At 33.5% G+C, this 19,250-nt stretch overlaps 1 protein-coding gene across 3 annotated transcripts in view; it reads right to left on the bottom strand.

Moving 5' to 3' along the window:
* Positions 1-1,906: 1,906 nt before the first annotated feature.
* LOC144960371 (protein sel-1 homolog 1-like) overlaps positions 1,907-19,250 on the bottom strand; it is a 28,421-nt gene continuing 11,077 nt past the window's right edge. For all 3 annotated transcript variants that reach the window (XM_078893457.1, XM_078893466.1, XM_078893463.1), the window contains exons 5-20: positions 16,357-16,519; positions 15,995-16,048; positions 14,669-14,728; positions 13,660-13,741; positions 12,913-13,067; positions 12,458-12,514; positions 11,579-11,647; positions 10,819-10,896; positions 10,303-10,365; positions 8,065-8,152; positions 7,049-7,197; positions 5,827-5,992; positions 4,784-4,858; positions 3,856-4,028; positions 2,893-3,018; positions 1,907-2,259 (exon numbers count right to left, since the gene is read on the bottom strand). In XM_078893457.1, coding sequence (XP_078749583.1) covers positions 2,128-2,259; positions 2,893-3,018; positions 3,856-4,028; positions 4,784-4,858; positions 5,827-5,992; positions 7,049-7,197; positions 8,065-8,152; positions 10,303-10,365; positions 10,819-10,896; positions 11,579-11,647; positions 12,458-12,514; positions 12,913-13,067; positions 13,660-13,741; positions 14,669-14,728; positions 15,995-16,048; positions 16,357-16,519 — 1,690 coding nt within the window. In that variant the 3' untranslated portion in view covers positions 1,907-2,127. The remainder of the gene's footprint in view (positions 2,260-2,892; positions 3,019-3,855; positions 4,029-4,783; positions 4,859-5,826; positions 5,993-7,048; positions 7,198-8,064; positions 8,153-10,302; positions 10,366-10,818; positions 10,897-11,578; positions 11,648-12,457; positions 12,515-12,912; positions 13,068-13,659; positions 13,742-14,668; positions 14,729-15,994; positions 16,049-16,356; positions 16,520-19,250) is intronic.

The raw sequence follows: 19,250 nt of genomic DNA, 5'->3' as shown, positions 1-19,250 counted from the left end.
ATAACTTTAACACAGCTACGTCATTCCATCTTCACGATTCGCACCTCACCGCGACATTCTTTTATGTTGACTCGTGGTACAGTCAACGGGGTTGAGAGAAGAAGATAGATATTGAGTGACATCATCAAAAGCGATGTGATCAAAGCTGGCGGATGGTTGTGTAACATCAAAGACCAGTGACTGGTCTACAAGGCCTATCATATTCGTGGGTATGTGTGATTTGAGTAGGAGGAGCTTTCTTGACTTTGCTGATGACCGAGTGGTGGACAATTGAAATTAGAATTGTCCTTATTCAGCAGCCAATTGGAAATGGGCAATTGTAAAAAGCTGATTGGACGCTCCATGGAAAGAAAGCGGTTGGAGGGACATGGAAGGACAGTGCCGGAGAGCGTGGAGTGGGGAGGAGTAAATTATATTGAATGAATGATAGTAATTTGGGGCGTTGGTCAATTCTTTGGCCGCAAATGATTCAGTAAAATTCTTTATTCTTTCTTTCTTTCTATTTTTAATTCCTTTCTGTCAGGGGGACATATTATAGGCGAATTCCATTTTTTTTTAAACGGGCATTTCGAAAGCTATTTTAAAGAGAAATTAATGCGTTTTTCCAAAATTAGCAGGCGTTTAGGTGATAGCCACTATATTATTTTCATGAAAATGATCATCATCATCATCATCATCATCATCATCATCATCATCATCATCATCATCATCATCATCATCATCATCACCATCATCATCATCATCATCATTATTATTATTATTATTATTATTATTATTATTATTATTATTGTTATCCTTATTATTATTGTAATTATTTTCGTCATCATCATCATTATTATTATTATTATTATTATATCATTATTATTATTATTATTATTATTATTATTATTATTATTATTATTATTATATAGTTTACATCTATACAAACGTCAAAGGAATGCATATAACATATCTTTTCCTAAGAATTGTCAATTGCCATTACTAAAACCAGTTCGTTTTGATCATTTGATCAACAAACTCCTACAATTCGGTGATCACGAATTTTTTTTTATTGCTGTCAAAAAAGGATATTGCTGTACAGGTGAGCGGATATCTCAACAATGCTTCATTACAAAACGACTTTGATTATATATTTCTACTCTGTGAATATTGATGATTATTGCAGTATTTCTCATTTATTTGTATAAACTCAGATAACTATGTAATTTTTGATTATATCGTTTGAAGTAATTAAAATTTCTGACCCATTTTTATGGTTATTTCCTATAAAATCTAATCCCAAATGATCTACTAAAATTATATCAAATAAAAGTATGTAAACCACTTGTTATGATTCTAAAATATCTTATTGCTACATCTAATAGCATCTTTACTACGCTACTTTGAACTTGAGAAAAAAATCATCGAAATAGGAAAAATTGCTCAGTCTCCCTTTCGGCACAGGCCGTGACTCGCCATCTGTTATGAACTAGCGTCCGGCAAAATTTACCTGTCGAACTAAAGTGAAAGCAGTAAACGGCTGTGTACAGCACCTTCAGCTCTCCCTCTGATGAGTATGTTATGGGATAAAATCAAAACATTATTGTCTCTTAAATATTACAGAAACTCTCAATCACTCAAAAAAACCCAATGGTAACAGGCTTCCACACCCTGCGCAGCTAAACCACCTCCATATCTCCATAATTAACTCAAAGCAGATCAATAACAAAGAAAAGATGGCTGATGAAAATAATAATAACAAAAAATTATAGACAATGACATTAGTCATTAATAATTAATCTTTACAGAGGACAAATCATCATATTGACAACCTCCTCCCTCCATAACAAAAAAAAACCAAAAGCAAACAAGCCCTTCCCTCCACCCGAATAAATAAATAAAACCCAAAAAACTTTGGAGAAATTGACTTGATGCGGTTTCATAAATAACTCACAAAAAAGACAGCTAAATGCACTTTATAATTGAAATTAAAGGATAAACTTTTATCTAAAATGCCCCCTTTATGACACCAACATTTCGGTATCGATGGCAAAATTTACTTGATAATTTATTAATTATGCATCAGTGTATTCCTGATATGTGCCCTATACACTATTCACATTCACTCAAGTATATATCACACTGGTGCTACCTCATTCTTCTCATAAAATATAACACGGTAAAGCCAAGGGCCAGAACAGAGGCCAGATAAACATCCCACATAGCACCAAAATACAGCTGGGGGTCCATGGTCTCAAACATCCTTGACAATCCTTCAAACTGAAAAGAGAAAATGCAAAGACATCTCAAGAATAAACAATTGAAAATGACGAGTAAAACTTTAAAGAAATTATTCTTCATGTAATCATAATATAATAACCAATTACATTACCTCTAGCAGACTATTGATGATTGTGTCAATCAGATATGTTGAATGATGCAATAATCTAAAATAAATTAATTTTATTTGTAAGGATAACATCAGTCTACTCCAGAAAAGTTATATTTTACACTTCATTGTAAAAAAATGTGCACTTGTTATCTAAAATAAAAGTTAAGAGCACTGAATTCTGGGCGCATTTAACCCCCCAGCAACACCTCTAAAACCAAATATTATGGCAAAAAAAATAAATAAATAAACAATCTGTAAGATAATATAATGAAATTAAATCTGAAGTTATTAAAATCAAAAAACAAAAAGAACACTTCTAAAACAAAAGCCAACTCCCCCATCTCAAAAAACAAACCCAAAAAAACAAACAAACTATTCCCTCTTCCCGCAAAGAACCCCACTTCTGCACAAAAAGAAAATGTTCTTTTTAGGATGCAATATTATTTTAGATACAATACATGATATAGTCAACTTGACAAAACCTTCAAGAACAAACTCAAAGCAAAAGTTTGAAGACATACCTCCTTGCTAAACACATCCACTCCATAGAAAAGACCTAACTTGAAAAGTGCTAGAGTAACTGGGATGTGGGCATCGATACTTGTTTCAGCTGCCATGTCATAGAATCGTTTTGCTAAATGAACATCCTGGTGGTAAACAGAATAAATATGACATAATTAAAAACAAAAAGAAAAAAAAAATAATCAAAAAATTAAATGTACCTCAGGACACAGAGTTAATCTGAAACATAGTAACAATCACAAGTGATTGGGGAGGATTTACTATTTCTTTCCTGTAATCTGTTTAATTCTATCAAGGCACACAGGATTTGAAAAAGTTATTTTTAGTGAGGGAAAAGTAAAAGTAAAATAGGACTGATAGCATTATTTGAGAGGGAGTAAGGAATTGATTTCATCCATATTTTGCTTACAAATTTGATGCTAAATATTAGATTTTGGGCATAATTTGAGAATACAAGTGTAAGATCTAAGACACAAGAATTTTCGAAAATGACAAAAAGCATAACAAGGAACGTTTCAGACGGAATTCTCCACTTTAGACATCAACAGAAATGTTGCAAATACTGAAAAATATTGCAGAAACATGAGAACTGATGTCTCAGAATTTCTAAAGAGAAATATCATTAATATCATTATTACTACTACTACTAGTAATACTATTACTATCAATTTTATACTACAACAACAACAACAACAACAACAACTACTACTACTACTGCCAATAATAATAGTAAAAATTAATAATAATAATAATAATAATAATAATAATAATAATAATAATAATAATAATAATAATAATAATAATAATAATAATAATAATAATAATAATAATTTAATAATAATAAATTTAATAATATTTAAAAAATATTATTACTATCACTATTATCATTATTTTTTAAATAATAAAATTACTATCATAATCATCTCCAATAAAACAAGATTAAAATGATTCAAAGTGTATACCTGTTTCATGCCCAAACCTCTTTCGTGCATGTATCCTAGATTAAACATGGCTTGAGCATTACGTTGTTGTTCTGAGGCAATCCTATAATGGGATGCAGCTGACTCATAATCCACTTCTGTGCCACATCCATAGTAGTGATAATCTCCTATCTTCAGCCTGGCATGGGTTGATCCTAAAAAGAACAGAAAAAAAGGGAATATCATCTGACATAGTTTCATTAAATGCTTTCTATCAATAAGTCTTTAATAACCTTGAGTGGTCAATCAGGTGAGAATTCAACTCACGTATTAAGCACGTTTTTCCGAATCTTGATGGAGTCAGCATCTTTTTCTCTTTTGACCCTTGGTGTCCATCTAGAGGTGATTGGGTAGCTGGGTGTGTAAAATATGGTGAAAAGTACTTTTTGATAAACCACCCTCTTATCTAAGGCAATGGCTACCAAGCAATTGTTACTGTGGGATTCATGAGACAGAAACTGAGATCAGCAGCTGATGAAATATTGATGTCACAGGTTTTTTATGAAAGACAGAAAATTTAAATTTAAGTAAAAAAAAAAAGAAAAGAAAGATATATGAGAGGAAAAAAACCAAAACAACCCAGCCTCGAATGGTAGTTAAAACCGAAATATTAAGTCTTTCATCTGTGTTTACTATTCAAGTGTATCAAAAACAAAGTTTTAATTTTTCTCTTCCAAATTAAAAAAGAAAAATAAATAAAATCTTATTCTTCAGGTCAGAAATGTGTGTGTGTGTGTGTGTGTGTGTGCAGGGGGGAGAGAGGGGGAGGAAGGGGGCGGTATCACAATTGGACGCCGTAACTTTCAATTCTTTAATATAGACTATAGACTTTGAGTTAATAAATCTTCTATTTACAAGGTTCGTAAATAACTGATCTAAATAATGTCAAACATAGAATGTTTATCTTTACCTTGAACTGCTGCCCTTGAGTACTGTAATAAAGCACGTTGGTACATCTCATGGGTTTCAAATTTACTGATAATGCCTGGGGAAAAATATAACAATAACAAGAGATAAATACCTTGTACATTTTAGTCCAGATAACATTTGTTTCAACCTAAACAAAACTTGTTAAAGTTAAGGAATAAAGTGTCTAATGTAGTGAATCGAATATTAGTAGTAGTAGTTGTAATACTACTATTAGTGGTAGTATTAGTATTAGTAGTAGTAGTAGAAGTAGTAGTAGTAATAGTACTAGCAGTAGTATTAGTGGTAGTATTAGTAAAAAATGAGCTTTAAAATGAGCTTTTATATAGAGCAATATCCACTAAACATGCTCAATGCGCTTTACAAGGGGTCCCTGTCCAACAGCAACATTTAACATTTCGGACAGGACATGACATCTGTTAGGTGACATTACAATTTTTTTCGGACAGAGACAACGCTGTTGTAACAGCCAGGTACTCATTTTACACCCGAGTACATGAGAATGTGAGTAAAGAGCCTTCTCCAAGGACTCAACTATGCTTTGAGCGAGCCTCGAACCCAGGACCTTCCGATCTGAAAGCGAGTGTCATAGCACAAGACCACATAGCTGCACTAGTAGTAGTAGTAGTACTAGTAGTAGTGATAGTAGTAGTATTAGTAGTAGTAGTGGAGCGCTTTGAGCATGTTTTGTGGATATTGTGCTATACAAGCTCAAGTTTTTTTTTTCAGTAATAGTACTTGTATTAGTAGTGGTAGTAGTAGTAGTAGTAGTAGTAATAGTAGTAGTAGTAGTAGTAGTAGTAGTATTAGTAGTAGTAATAGTAGTAATAGTAGTAGTAGTAGTAGTAGTAGTAGTAGCAGTAGTAGTAGTAGTAGTAGTAGTAGTAGTAGTAGTAGTAGTAGTAGTAGTAGTAGTAGTAGTAGTAGTAGTAGTAGTAGTAGTAGTAGTAGTAGTGGTTGTAGTAATGGTACTAGCACTATTTGTAATTTGAATAACAATACTAAAATGAATGTTATTTCTTTTACCATTGTCAAGTACATAGGCTACATTGGATTGTGCCACTTCGTATCCAAGCTCTGCCAGAAACATGTACTTGATTAGGGCTGTCTCCAGATTGCCTTGCTGATACAAGCGATGGGCATCCATCAACATTTCTGACCAACGTCCTCTTTCAGCTACATTTTTGAAAAGCTGTTGATGGCAACAACAACAACAATAATAATAATAATAATAATAATAATAATAATAATAATAATAATAATAATAATAATAATAATAATAATAATAACCTCTAATTGCATTTGGAATTAACTTTAATTTACAATAGAATCTGGCACCGGAAAATAACTCAAGGTTGCCCGAATTAACTGAATTTCAATGCCAATTCCAACCAGAGAGATAATGAATGATACATCTCCAATTCAATTTCATTATGACTAAATACCACTTATCTTAATTATTACATTGACCATTATCCATATCATATTTGTTACTATTATAATGCCCCCTCCCTCTTCCCATTACACAATATTCATGGATTTACAAAAATATTGAAAACAATTCACACAAGCAGTAAAGCTTAACTGAAGGTTGATGATCAATGGATTGATGGTGTGATGATAACAAATCAAAGGTTCGATCCCCAGTCGAGGTGGGCTGAATTTTTGGGATGCTTTTAATTTTCTCTCTGCTTTGATTGGCACTATTTCATACACCCTTTTCAGATCTTTATCTTATACCAGAGTCTGCTCCCTAATTTATCACTTTGATATTTTCAAAATATAAATGGAGCTAATGTCTTTGTCCTCATCCACTGTTGTTCAATATATATGTATTTTGTATTGCAGGTGAGGGTTCACAGCAGAAATGCGTACACTTATGTAGAATATAGGCGTTAAATCGTCCCAACTATAAGTCAGGCAACATCCTTGGTGTAATGGTATCCCATCTGATCAGTAATCAGGTGGTCTGAGGTTCATAGGCAGTCAATGGGATGTTGTTTTTTTTTGTCCTTGGTATTTTTCTTTCTGCTTTGTCTGGTACTGTTTTATGCACACTTTCTCAGATCTTTATCTTACATCAGGCCCTGCTCCCTAATTTGTCACTATGATCATTTTGAATACACTGAAATGAATATAACAATATGGGAAATAAGGGTACAAATAAGGTGGTATTGGCGACGTTTTGATTGACTTAAATTCAATGTACATAATAAAATTCTGTATAATATCAACAATGGTAGCCTACCTCTACAGCTGTGTGGCAATTTCTCAAAACCCCAGTCCCTGTAGCATGCATTTGTGCCAAATTAAAGTAAGCCAAAACATGGCCGTTTTGGGAAGCAAGGGTGAAGTATTTTACTGCCATTTTGTACTCCTTTCTAATTCCAATGCCAGCTGAAAATAACAAATTAATGATGATAAAGATTAAGTAGGAATATATATAGATATGAATATATGGAAATGTATATCGCCAATTTGAAGAATTACTTTAATGGAGTATCAGGCATAAAGTAGAAGTAATATAAACATTTTTTCGTTATAGTGGTATCAATACTCATAATGCAATGTAGTGATTTAATAATTTTAATTACCTTTTTCAAGAGGTTATTTTGCCCAACTCCTTGGTTGCCAAGCCTTTTTAGCAAAACGAATTAAAATTCAATGCTCTCAGGAAAAAATCACTAAAAAATAAATTAATCAACATACCTTCCTCAAATTTTCATGGATTTATATGAATATACTTAAGTACATTGTGACGTAATCAGTTATGCAAATAAGGTCACGTGACCTTGGCAGTCATCTTGGAAATCTAATTAATATATTATTATTTTGTGAATTTCTATACACTTTGACATTTATCTCCACCATAAATCTACAGAAAATGGATTTTTATTGTTGGATATTGAAGATAGTATCTTGTCTATAAAAATTGTCATCACTGTCTGAATCCATTGTAAAATTGTAAACAAAGCATTCAAATCGAAAAAAACTAAAAACTTCTTGTCAAAAATGTGTTTCCACACCGTCCACGATAAGAAGGCTTGACCATTAGTGTGACCCACGGCAGTCGAGCAGTTCATCACGCGCTCATATGATTAATTCATCAGCCCAACATTGGCGACCATTTCTAGTCCCAGTAATGCGACCGTGGCAACATGGCAGCCATGTTTTGTGGACGCCCTAAGGCGACTGTGGCAACTAAAGAATTAAATAAATTTTAGCAAATGATGAAAGGTAAGCCCAAAGGTAGAAATGACTTACTGAAATACATAATGCCGAGTTGTAGTTGTCCATCAACAGAACCTTGATCAGAGGCCAATGAGAAGAAACGAAATGCTTTGCTGGTATCCTGGAAATATAAAATAAAGACAGAAAATCACAAATTTATCATAACTATATGGACACAGTTGGGGAAATATAGGGTATTTATGACAATGAACAACATCAATGTGAAAATCAACAACCAGGTGTGTACCCACATCTTATAGTCTAATTATTTTCTATCACTCATTCTGTTTTGATTTTCTGATTCATTATCTATTATCTGAAGAAAACTGTGTGGAAGTCTCACAATACGAACTCCAAATTGGAAAATTTAAAATCTTAGATGTTGATGAAGCTTAAATAAAGCAAAAAAACCTTTTCTGAGTAAATTGAAGTTAAAATTTCTGAAAAAAAAAATCTTTATAAGGAACAGAATTATGGGCATATTAGTAAGCCTAGTGTGAAAATAAAGAAACAGAAGGATGATACATTTGAACCAAAGATCATTCTCTTTTGGTCACCAATATCAATTTACAAAAAGATAAGTAGGAGATCACTGTATGCCTCAAATAAATAGGAACCAAAATTAAGTAAGACATTGTCCTTGTTTTCAGAGTATACCGGTTTTGGCCCACAACAGTCCATTAGGTGCTATTCTTGAAGTGACATGGAGTATCTATTCATCCCACCTACTCCCCCCCCCCTCTCCCCCAAACAATCTGACTGATAGTTAAAATAAATTAAACAAAAAATATATATTCTACATAAAAAATGGAGCAAAATACATATATTCTAAAATTAAATTCCATTTTGCACTGTCAAAATATGAAGGATATTATAATTTTTGTCTTAGAAGATTGATTTTTACCTTGGTAAGCAATAGTGCCACGCTGAGGACCGGTCCCAAGAACCGGTCCCACGGTTCCTTAGCTGGGACCGGAGGACCGGTCCCAAGCTGATGAACCGCACCGTTGAACCGAACGTTATTATCCTCACTTCTTATCTCTCTATTTGAACGGTCCCAGCGATTCTAGTTTCTTTACTGCCTTTTCTCTGTCCTTTTGCCTAGGTCGTTCGCCTAACCACCCATCCCACTTAATTAATCGCACCAACCCCCTCTTGTGTGTGTGGTGGGGTAAGAGGGGTCGCGAGACACCTTGGACGATTCCATTACTCGGGGTAAATTTCCTAATTTACTACACACTAATGATCGCAATGACAATGATCTATTTTGACGACATCACCCCTCTTCTCTAATGGGTTATTCTTTGAAATGAATGTGACTACTATAAGATGTGTGATTGTGTGTATGTTTGTGTTCGTGTGTGTGTTTCGAACCTAGCTGGTCCGATTTTTTTCTTTTCGCTTTCTGTTGTCACCACTCCTTTCTATCGCATTGTTGTCTTGTGTGTGTGGTGGGGTAAGAGGGGCCGCGAGACGCCTTGGACGATTCCATTACTCTGGCGAAAAATACTTTGGGATAGACAGCGTCCTATCCAAAGAGAGAATTTTTTTTTTTTTATTAAAAAAGAAACAAAAACGTGAGCTTTTATATAGTGCAATATCCACTAAATGTGCTCAAGCGCTTTACAACGGGTCCCTGACTAATAGCAACACGTAACATGTAGAACGAGACATGACGCCTGTTAGGCGATGTTACAATTTTTTCCGACAGAGACAACAGTGTTGACGACCAGGTACTCATTTTACACCTGAGTACGGTGATAGGATGTGAGTAGAGAGTCTTTCAAGGACTAAACTAGGCGCTGAGCGAGGCTCGAACCCAGGACCTTCCGATCCGAAAGCGTGTGTCATACCACAGGACCACATAGTCGCACAAAAAGAGACACAAAATATTAACAATCCATTTTCCTTTCACTCCCGAACATTGACCCGATCCGCTCCATCAATCTTCGCAGACACACACACACACACACACATGCTTAATTGTATAGTGTTATAGCACTATTTTCATGTTTTGAGGCAACATGCCTTCTCTGCTCTCACTTACACTTAGCAGTTCGACAGCCATCTACTGCAGGGCCGGTTCCTATCGTTTGACGGTCACAATGACGCCTTGTGATTGGCCAATGTTGAAAAAGAACCGGTTCGAACCGGTCCTTGCGGTTCACATTTCCCAGGGACCGTAGAACCGGTGGTCCTAAACATGTTTGGGACTGCTCCGCACTAGTAAGCAACTCAATAGTAATTAGTGACAAATAATTTTCAATATACCTTTTCCACACCCAGGCCTTTGAGATACATCATACCAAGACCTGCCTGTCCTACATGATTATTCTGAAACACACGAAAAGCTCATTATTATCTCTCTGAAGATTAAATCTCATTGAAAAAATAAGTATAAAAAAACAACAACAACAAAAAAAAAGAGCAATAAGAAGCTTCTTCAATCAAATTATTCAAAAGAGGATTTATCAACATAGACATAATATTGTGAACTCAGAAAAATAAAAAAGAAGACAAAGCACAAAACATTGTTGATACGAATAACATTTTTTAATTAAGTTAGAGAAAAATTGTGAAAGGACATATAAGGAGACCTTTCCCCCTAATAATCACAACTATTTGATGTTTTAGGGTTTCAGTGAGTATTTTAGGAGCTACTGTCTGTGCCTTGGACATTAGTAATGCGAAACATGGTGCTTGTGAGTTTTGAATTATAAAAGAATCAGGCAAATCATGAGAAATACACACTTTTTATGTAAGAGTACATTGGAGTAAAAACCTCACCTTATCTGCTGACTGTTTGAAAAATTGCAGAGCAGTTTCATTGCTTTGCTTAACAAATGGACTACCCTCCGAATGCATCTGTGTAAAAAACAGAGGAAATCGAGATCTTTCAAGAATAAAGATGTGACAATAGCGAGCAGGTGGTTAATAAAGCCCTCAAATTATAATAGTACAGATACAAACATAATTGACCTTTCAAGTTAGATGTGAGATAAAATAATTTGATATCAATAAAAAAAAAAAATCATTAAATGTCTATTAGTGGTTTAATAATAAAGAAACTCTATACAATCATGAGCAGAAACCTTTTGGTGAAAAAGACAGAATCAGGTTTGTTTTCTTTTTATTATTCTTTAAAAATGAGTCTTTCGAAGCCATTAGACAACTGGAACCAGAATTTATCTGTTTTTGTAGCAGTCAATGAACGGTAGTGATTGCTTGAAACCCTTTGGGTAGGATGCTAATCTACCACAAAGTATGTTCTACAAGATCTAATGACACAGCAACCTAATAACTTCTGATTGGACAGGGAATAGAATCTCGATTGCACCATGGATTAATACTGGTCCCTTAGGTTGTGTGGCGAGTGCTCTACCACTGATCTATCAAGACCCTAATTTTATTCTTCGACCACCATTTTTTCATTGAATATTTTGTTTAACTTTTTTGGTCTCGTTTCAAAGGTGAGTATGGCCTACAAGTATCAGAAGCATTATTTTAAAAATTCAACTGACTTGATAAAGTTATAAGGTATACACACCTTGCCGAGATAACCCAAAGCATGGGCATTTCCAGACTCAGCAGCAGTTGAAAAATAGTGATAGGCTTGCTGAAAAAAAATAAAGAAAATCCTAGATGTACATTTTTCTATCACTAGGTGCATTAAAAAAAATACAAACACAGACACAAACAGAAAAACAAAAAACAAAGCAAAAAAATAAATAATCCCAAACAAAACCCCCCCCCCCCAAAAAAAAACACAAAAAAAAACAAGTATCTTTCGGTTCTATTACTAAATTTCCCACATACCAATGACTGAATCAGGCAGTGCCAAAACACTAATAATAAAAAACAAAAAACAACACCAAAAAAAACAAAAACCTTAAAAAGGTGCTGGTGAAAATCTAAAGCCACCTAAAAGAAAGAAAAAAAAAAAAAAAAAAAAAAAAGAAAGGAAAAGAAAAAGAAAAAGAAAGAGAAAGAGCAGTCATCAAATATACCATGAAAACATTTAGAAAGTATTTTTTAATTCTTTAGTAAAAACGATATCATTATAGGTCATAGTTTAAAACTTAAGGTCTCATATAAAATCTCACTATTTCATAGTAGCTTCAGCACCATAAAAATCCCAATTTCAACCGTAACTAAATAAAAGATTTTAAAAAGGAAGAAAAAAAAAGAGAGACGAAACATAACATCACCCCCCCCCCTCCCACCCCCACCCCAAACAACTCAATTTCTCAGTGACTATTGCCCCACATCACTTGTTACTCGATTATCCACTATTGATTTCATTATGCCAAATTTACAATTTTAACGACAAACATATAGCCAAATTTAATAATTAAAATCTTGTTGGGATTGGCATGGATCTAATTGTTTTTGTAGCAATCAAACTATTGGATAAATATTCACAAACCTCATGATTAATCTGGACACCCTTTCCGCCCTGATAGTACAAAGTCCCAAGAACAATCTGTACGAAATGAACAAGAACGGTTGACTTAAGTAAAAGGAAATGGGAAGAAATAATCCAACCAGCTGAAATTGTAATATTCTTTTTTTTTTCAGTGTTTGTCTATGAAATAGAAAAAATTAAACTAAATAGTGTAACATATGGTAGATGGCACCAATGAAGCTAAACAGTGCAACATATATTAACAATGATGGGTTCAATATCTGTACATGTATTAAATAATGTGATAAACAGTGCAACATATCTTACAATGGTAGCCTCAATATCTATACATGTTTTAAATAATGTAATAAAACAGGATGTCTTATTCATTTGAGAAATCATGCAACTTGTTTAATGGTTTTATATTATATTTTACTTTTGAATTATAATATTTATCTCAATGACTAAAAACTTACTTGAGCTTGTTGATCACCTTTATCAGCAAGGAAATGATAATACTGGAGCAAGTCATCATCTAACAAAGGGCTATTACTACCCTGACTTTCTGCCTCATCTTGGAGTCGTATCCTCTGTACCACTGGACCTCCAGCAAAGGTAATCGACTCCGTAACTTGTTGAAAAAGAAAAAAGAGGTAAAATAAGGTTTCATAAACCATATTATCTAATTGGTACAGGTGAATAAAATGTTGATTTAATGAAAAAAAAATTAAATAAATAAACAAACATACAAATAAATAAAATTTCCTATTAGATGTTAATTGCTATGGTGTAAGTGTAAGTGCTATGCATAACTGAAAAAGCTGAAATGGCCTGGATTGAATATGAGCATAAATCAGACAGAAAAGAAATTTGTATATTACAACATCATATATCATCTAATTATTTTGTTTGAAAACTATAAAATCCTTATAATTAATTTTTGTAAACTGTTGTTAACAAACTACTTGTAGGTAATGTGTTAAAAGAATTCAAGACCCATGATTAAAACCATTAATGGAAAAACAAAAAAAAAAACAAAACAAAACTTTATCTAAACAATCGAGTTTTATATGATATTTGATTAAACCATGAGGCATATCATTCACCTATGTTTCTCTGTTTTCTCTAAAAATTAATTAATTTTCTTTTTATTGTTTTCGTATTACCATCCACTTCAAATTTAGACTTAAATTTCAAAATCTTGAAAAGAAACTGCACCATACCTTTAGTAGCAACTTTCCTGTAATAAGTCAGAGCTGTTTCACACTTGGACTCCACACCTATACCAGCATAGTAACGATAACCCTGCATTAAAAGAAAATTAAAGTGAAAAAAATATTATATTTGTAGATTCATTGGTAAAATTCAAAGAGCATGGGATTGGCATTCAATGCATAACAAACAAAATATTAAACAATGGATGATGATATCAAAATATGACTTAGACTTAAAGAAAAATAGTCCTAAAGTGCAATGAAACCTACTGAGAAGGATTATATCAATTATGAAATGTGATATTACTTGCTATCCTTTTGAAATGCCACTCTTAATCAGGCTTTGGGTGTTTCTAGTGCCTAAGTGCATGTAATTTAATTCAAAGAATGCAAATAAAATCATTCAAGTTTTGATTGACGTGACAGCAAATCATGCACGAGATATAGTTTTTATACTACTATGCAAAATTAATGACATGTGGATATTTTTTTATAGTAAAAGAGCAAAATATTTCTTTACAATGTTTAACTTTATTTTTTCAAAAGACCAAATTGAAACTTACAAAGCTGTTTACAACAAAGAGTCACAGTTCATCAAAAACAGCCAGGGCTTTGTGTGCAACTAAAGCTAGACGGTCCCTAACTTCTCAAGAAATGAAAATTGACACGACCATTCACAATTACAAAGCACTTAAAATTAAAACAATATGACTGAAAGTGCACTGACATAATTTATTAAATGTTTCTGTTTACAGCTGAGGGTAATATCTTTTACTGATCGATGGCTATCACAATCTTGTTAAATCTGGAATTATACAGGAACTCCTCAAAAATCCGCATGATTTTCCAGTACTTCCAAAATGTTACCTAAAAGAAAATGCAAGCAACTGACAATTTCTATAAATTTTCAAATCTATGATCCTTTAATTTGTATTTTCTCAGATTCAGATCTAATTGGCAACTAGTCAATATGAGTGAATTTATATGTAGGAATTAATTATATGTTGAATGTTCATACCAGTGACATCTGAGCAAAAGCATCTCCTCCCAAAGCACCAAAAGTTAGGTAGATCAAAGCCTGTAGACAAGTATGTAGTAACTTTAAAGTTTGAATATTTCTTGGGGTTATTTTTGTTCCAAAATATATTTATTACTATAAAACATCTCCATCATCATCACGAGAACTATTGGGAACACGTTTGATCGTCTATCAGGGGAGATTTTTCTTCATCATCATTAAATAAGTAGCTATGTCTAGAACTGCTGACAGTGACATGGGAAGAAAACAGGTCTTTCTGTCACCATAGGCATCTAACAGAGGTAAAAAAACTTTGCCATCAAAGACCCATCCCAACCAAAACATACACACATCTGTCAAATATCATGCACAACTTTGCAATCAGTTTTAAGGGTCGTAGATGACCAAATCAACTATTTTTTGCATCAGAGATTTAGACATGAGTGTCACAAGTCACGACTGCAACAAAGAGAGACAACAAGAAAAAGTCAATTTATTTCCCTTTACTCAAAACGGGATACACACCATATATATATATTGCTGCATTCAACCACTGCTGGTCAATTTGTGTTGGGTCAGTGAGTATGCTGACTGAACTAGTGAAGTGCTGAGCCTTCTTGTGGAAACTTTCTGAGCAAAAGTTTAACTTGTTTGTTATTTGCACTTCATTCGTACAAAACACTTTGGACATTTTTCTAGACTGTGTCAATGAAAATGTTTTTACTCCTTTTCAATATTGTTTGAGATCAATCAGAAAAAAAAGGTCTTTAATGCATGGCCAATTTTTTGGGGGAAAATTTGAACAGGACGATTAATGGCAAATAATAATTTTAAAAAAATAAATGAAATGACCAGATATTAAATATAACTATCAAAATCATTCTTTGAAGCCATCTTAAGTTGAGGAGTGAGATGGCCGAGTAGTAAGACATGGCACTGTGACCTGGATGGTCCCGGGTTTGAACAATACTTCAAGCACTTTTTTTTTCTTTCTTGGGCAAGGTTATTAACCCCAATTTACTTACTTGGGACAACAAGGGCGATTCTTGTTGACATCAGACATTAGTTTGATGGATTATCTATATACCCTCACAGAATGCATGCTGCATGGAAGGGCATATAATTTATTTTTAATAATTCATTATTATTGTTACCATATTATTGTGCGCAATACTATTGAGATTAGTCTATCTTGTTTTACAATGCTCATATTCAAAATCGATTACAATTCAAGGCAAAAGCATTTAATTTTTTAAAAGAACACCCCCCCCCCCAAAAAAAAAACAAAAAAAAAATAATCAAAAAACAAAAAAAAACAAACTATACTTTTGCTTGGCTGGAGTTGAAGTGAATTCCTGAACTGTACATGAAAGCCAGACCCTGTGAAATCAAAATCAATAAAAAATAGTTAGAAGTGACTTTAAAATAGTACTCTTTGACTAGAAGACAAAAAGCAATCAGAAAACAAACAATATTAACTAATTAAATCAAAATCAATACTGATTCAATAATGATTGGGTCAAAACAATTCTAGTCTTTTATTTTGCTTGATGCCCCTGCTGTTAATATTTCAATATTTAGAGATTCCTACTTTTGTTAATTTCAGGAAAAAATTTTTAAAAAGTTGTTATTTATCTAACTCTGTTTTGGGTGGTAAGAAGCAAAGCAAAATCAAATTATCTAAATACCATTTGAGCTATTGGATACCCCATGGTGGCTAATTCTTGAAATATCTCTGAAGCTCTTGTAATATTCTGGGGCATGTAATCACCGAACAGCATTCCATATGCAATATAGGCCTTTGCTTTAGTATGATTCAATTCAGCAGCTTTCAAGAAGTATAGATAAGCTCTGTGGAACAAATAATGAAATGATTTAGAAATATTATAGTAAAAATAAGAGCCAAAATGCTGGGTTTATAATATTTTCAAACTCCAATGAGCAGTTTAGATTTTGAAAAGCTGTATTATATAAGACTCAAAATTATTAGCTGAAAATGCATATGATGGCTCTGCTCTAAATGTAAAAGTTTTTGCCTTTGACTTGTACCTTGAATCTATTATGAAGCAGCTTCCTGAGCATAATTATTTTTGGCCTAGCAGGTTCCTCTTAAGCATTTTTGAGCTTTAAAAACAATACAATATTGCTTGGGGTGAAATATAGGCTGAATCGTGAATGAGGCAATTCATTGATTCCAAGCAGAAGCAACTTCAGTTTTTGCACTATCCAATCCAATCCAATCCACAATAGTTGCTTCATGTGATGAAAGGTTGGTGCAACTAAGTGTGGTGGGATGGCATTGACAAACTATCTATTTATTGGTTTTAAAAACTATGGAATATTGTTGGGTTATTGGTTGCTCTGACATTTTCAGGAATGTTGTTCTATGTGCAAATAGTACTAGGGAAGGATGACTGTTTGTCCACATTGATTTTGGAATAGTAGTAGTAGAAATCCTCGCAGTCCGAATGACGCTTGCTGAGAATTGTGTGATTCATTCATAGTCAATGAGTATAGCTGTTCTCTCCATCCATGTTGTTAATTGTTTCCATTGGTCACGGTCCTGTGCCAGAGTTTTGGGGCTGTCAAGATCTTGTGACTTTAGTACGGAGGGCACTGCAATATTTGTTAGTTCTTCAGGGATTGATTCGGCCTTATCTGAATCCATAAATTTCTGATATGTAGAAATATCCTGGTTCAGGGTAGTTACTATTGATGTTGGTGGTCTCCCTACATATTTGTTGCCATGAAGGAAATATTCTGTCATTGTAGTTTGGACTGGGATGTTATCTTCTCGACGTAAGATGCGACCAAATAGCCTCCATCGCTGTTCTTTTATTATTGTACTCAGGCGTTGGACCCTGGTTCTTTCATAGAGATCAGTATTTGTAATTGTCTCTGGCCAATAGATTCCGATTATGCAACGTAATTGTTTGCGGTGGTATGAATCGCGAATTTCTAAGTTCTTTTTTGTGAGGCCCTAGGTTCCACAATATGTCACACTGCTATTTATTTCTTCATAAAATCGGATCACTTAGTTATACTGCTGGAACCCAGCAAGTGACTGACAACAGCAGCTGCATGCTGTAAAAGTGGCTACCTGGACGGGGATTCCCCTTTTTGAGGGTTAAGACGCAAAGTATTGCATTTTCGTGATGTAATACAACACCATATCTAGATGACCACTTACATTACAAAGATATTAACTCATGGAACAGACAGTACTACTTTCACTTGTTATGTTGGTTATTTTTTCGTTTTATTGTGATTATTCTTATAGGTTTTAAAAGCAATTTAAAATCCCTACTATTTTAAAATATTTTTGTTGTTGTGCGGACAATAAAAAATTCAAATCTTTAAAATCAGACGTTGGATTCCGAAACTAATTAATGCTTTGTCCAGTCTTAATATTTTTACACAAAGTAAAACATTCATTTTCTGATTCAACACATTTTAACTACGTTTTTAATGGTCATAAATGTAATGGGCTGGACATAAGGTATGTTCTCTTCATTTGTATTTTGTAACGTATTTAAAAGATATGGAGAGAAGTGGATTAAAAAATTTAACATACCCCTAAAGAACATATAAAGCAATATATTGTGTGTGTAGGTTTTACTTCACTATTCCAAATAGAGACAAAACCATCGTCATTACACCAAACTACAACACCATCACAGTGGCGTAGTAGATAATACAAGCAATTAATATAGCAGAAAAGGGCATTCCTCTCTCTCTCTCTCTCACACACACACACACACATACATACACACACATGCATACATACACACCTACATCCTGCATATACGCACATACAAACGTAAAAGACAGGCTAAGAGAAATGCATCACATTCACACTACACCTAATTCATATCACTGACAACAACGATATAACATCAACAGTTAGTACAGATAATATTCCACAAAGGCAAGTTTGACTGGGGAAAATAAAAAGAGGGGGGAGTGGGGGGGGGAGTACTCAAACATAGCCAAGATAGAGAAAATAATAGTGGCACCTCCTAGGAATTACACCAGAATTCAGACATTATTCTCAATATTCACAATGTACAAGTAGTGCAGCTGGTGAATAAAACCTTCCCATACCAATCAACAGAGACATGAATGAAACAAACCCATTCATTTCATATTTCTTAAATCAGTAACAGATGTGTCTTTAAGAACTATTATTGTAGGGCTACTTGCAGAGAGAGAGAGAGAGAAGAGAGAGAGAGAGAGAGAGAGAGAGAGAGAGAGAGAGAGAGAGAGAGAGAGAGAGTGTTTATGTATATATATATATATATATATATATGTATATATATATTATATATATATATATATATATATATATATATATATATATATATATATATATATATATATATATATATATATATATATATATATTATACACGTTCCTGTACTACAATAAGTATGACTTCACTCCTTTACCATATTCGTGGGAACTTTTAATGATAAAACTGTAGAATCAGTGTAGTAAAGTGTTCCATGGTCAGTAGGGAGTCCAGGAAATGATTATGACATTGTTTACATTGTGTAACTGGTCCAAATTCATCACCCACGA

The sequence above is a fragment of the Berghia stephanieae genome, chromosome 1 (assembly GCF_034508935.2).
Source record: "Berghia stephanieae isolate SIO BIC M18660-M18661 chromosome 1, UCSD_Bste_1.3, whole genome shotgun sequence".
NCBI classification, from domain to species: Eukaryota; Metazoa; Mollusca; class Gastropoda; order Nudibranchia; family Aeolidiidae; genus Berghia; species Berghia stephanieae.
The sequence above is the reverse complement of the archived record's forward strand: the minus strand, read 5'-3'. Positions and strand labels throughout refer to the sequence as shown.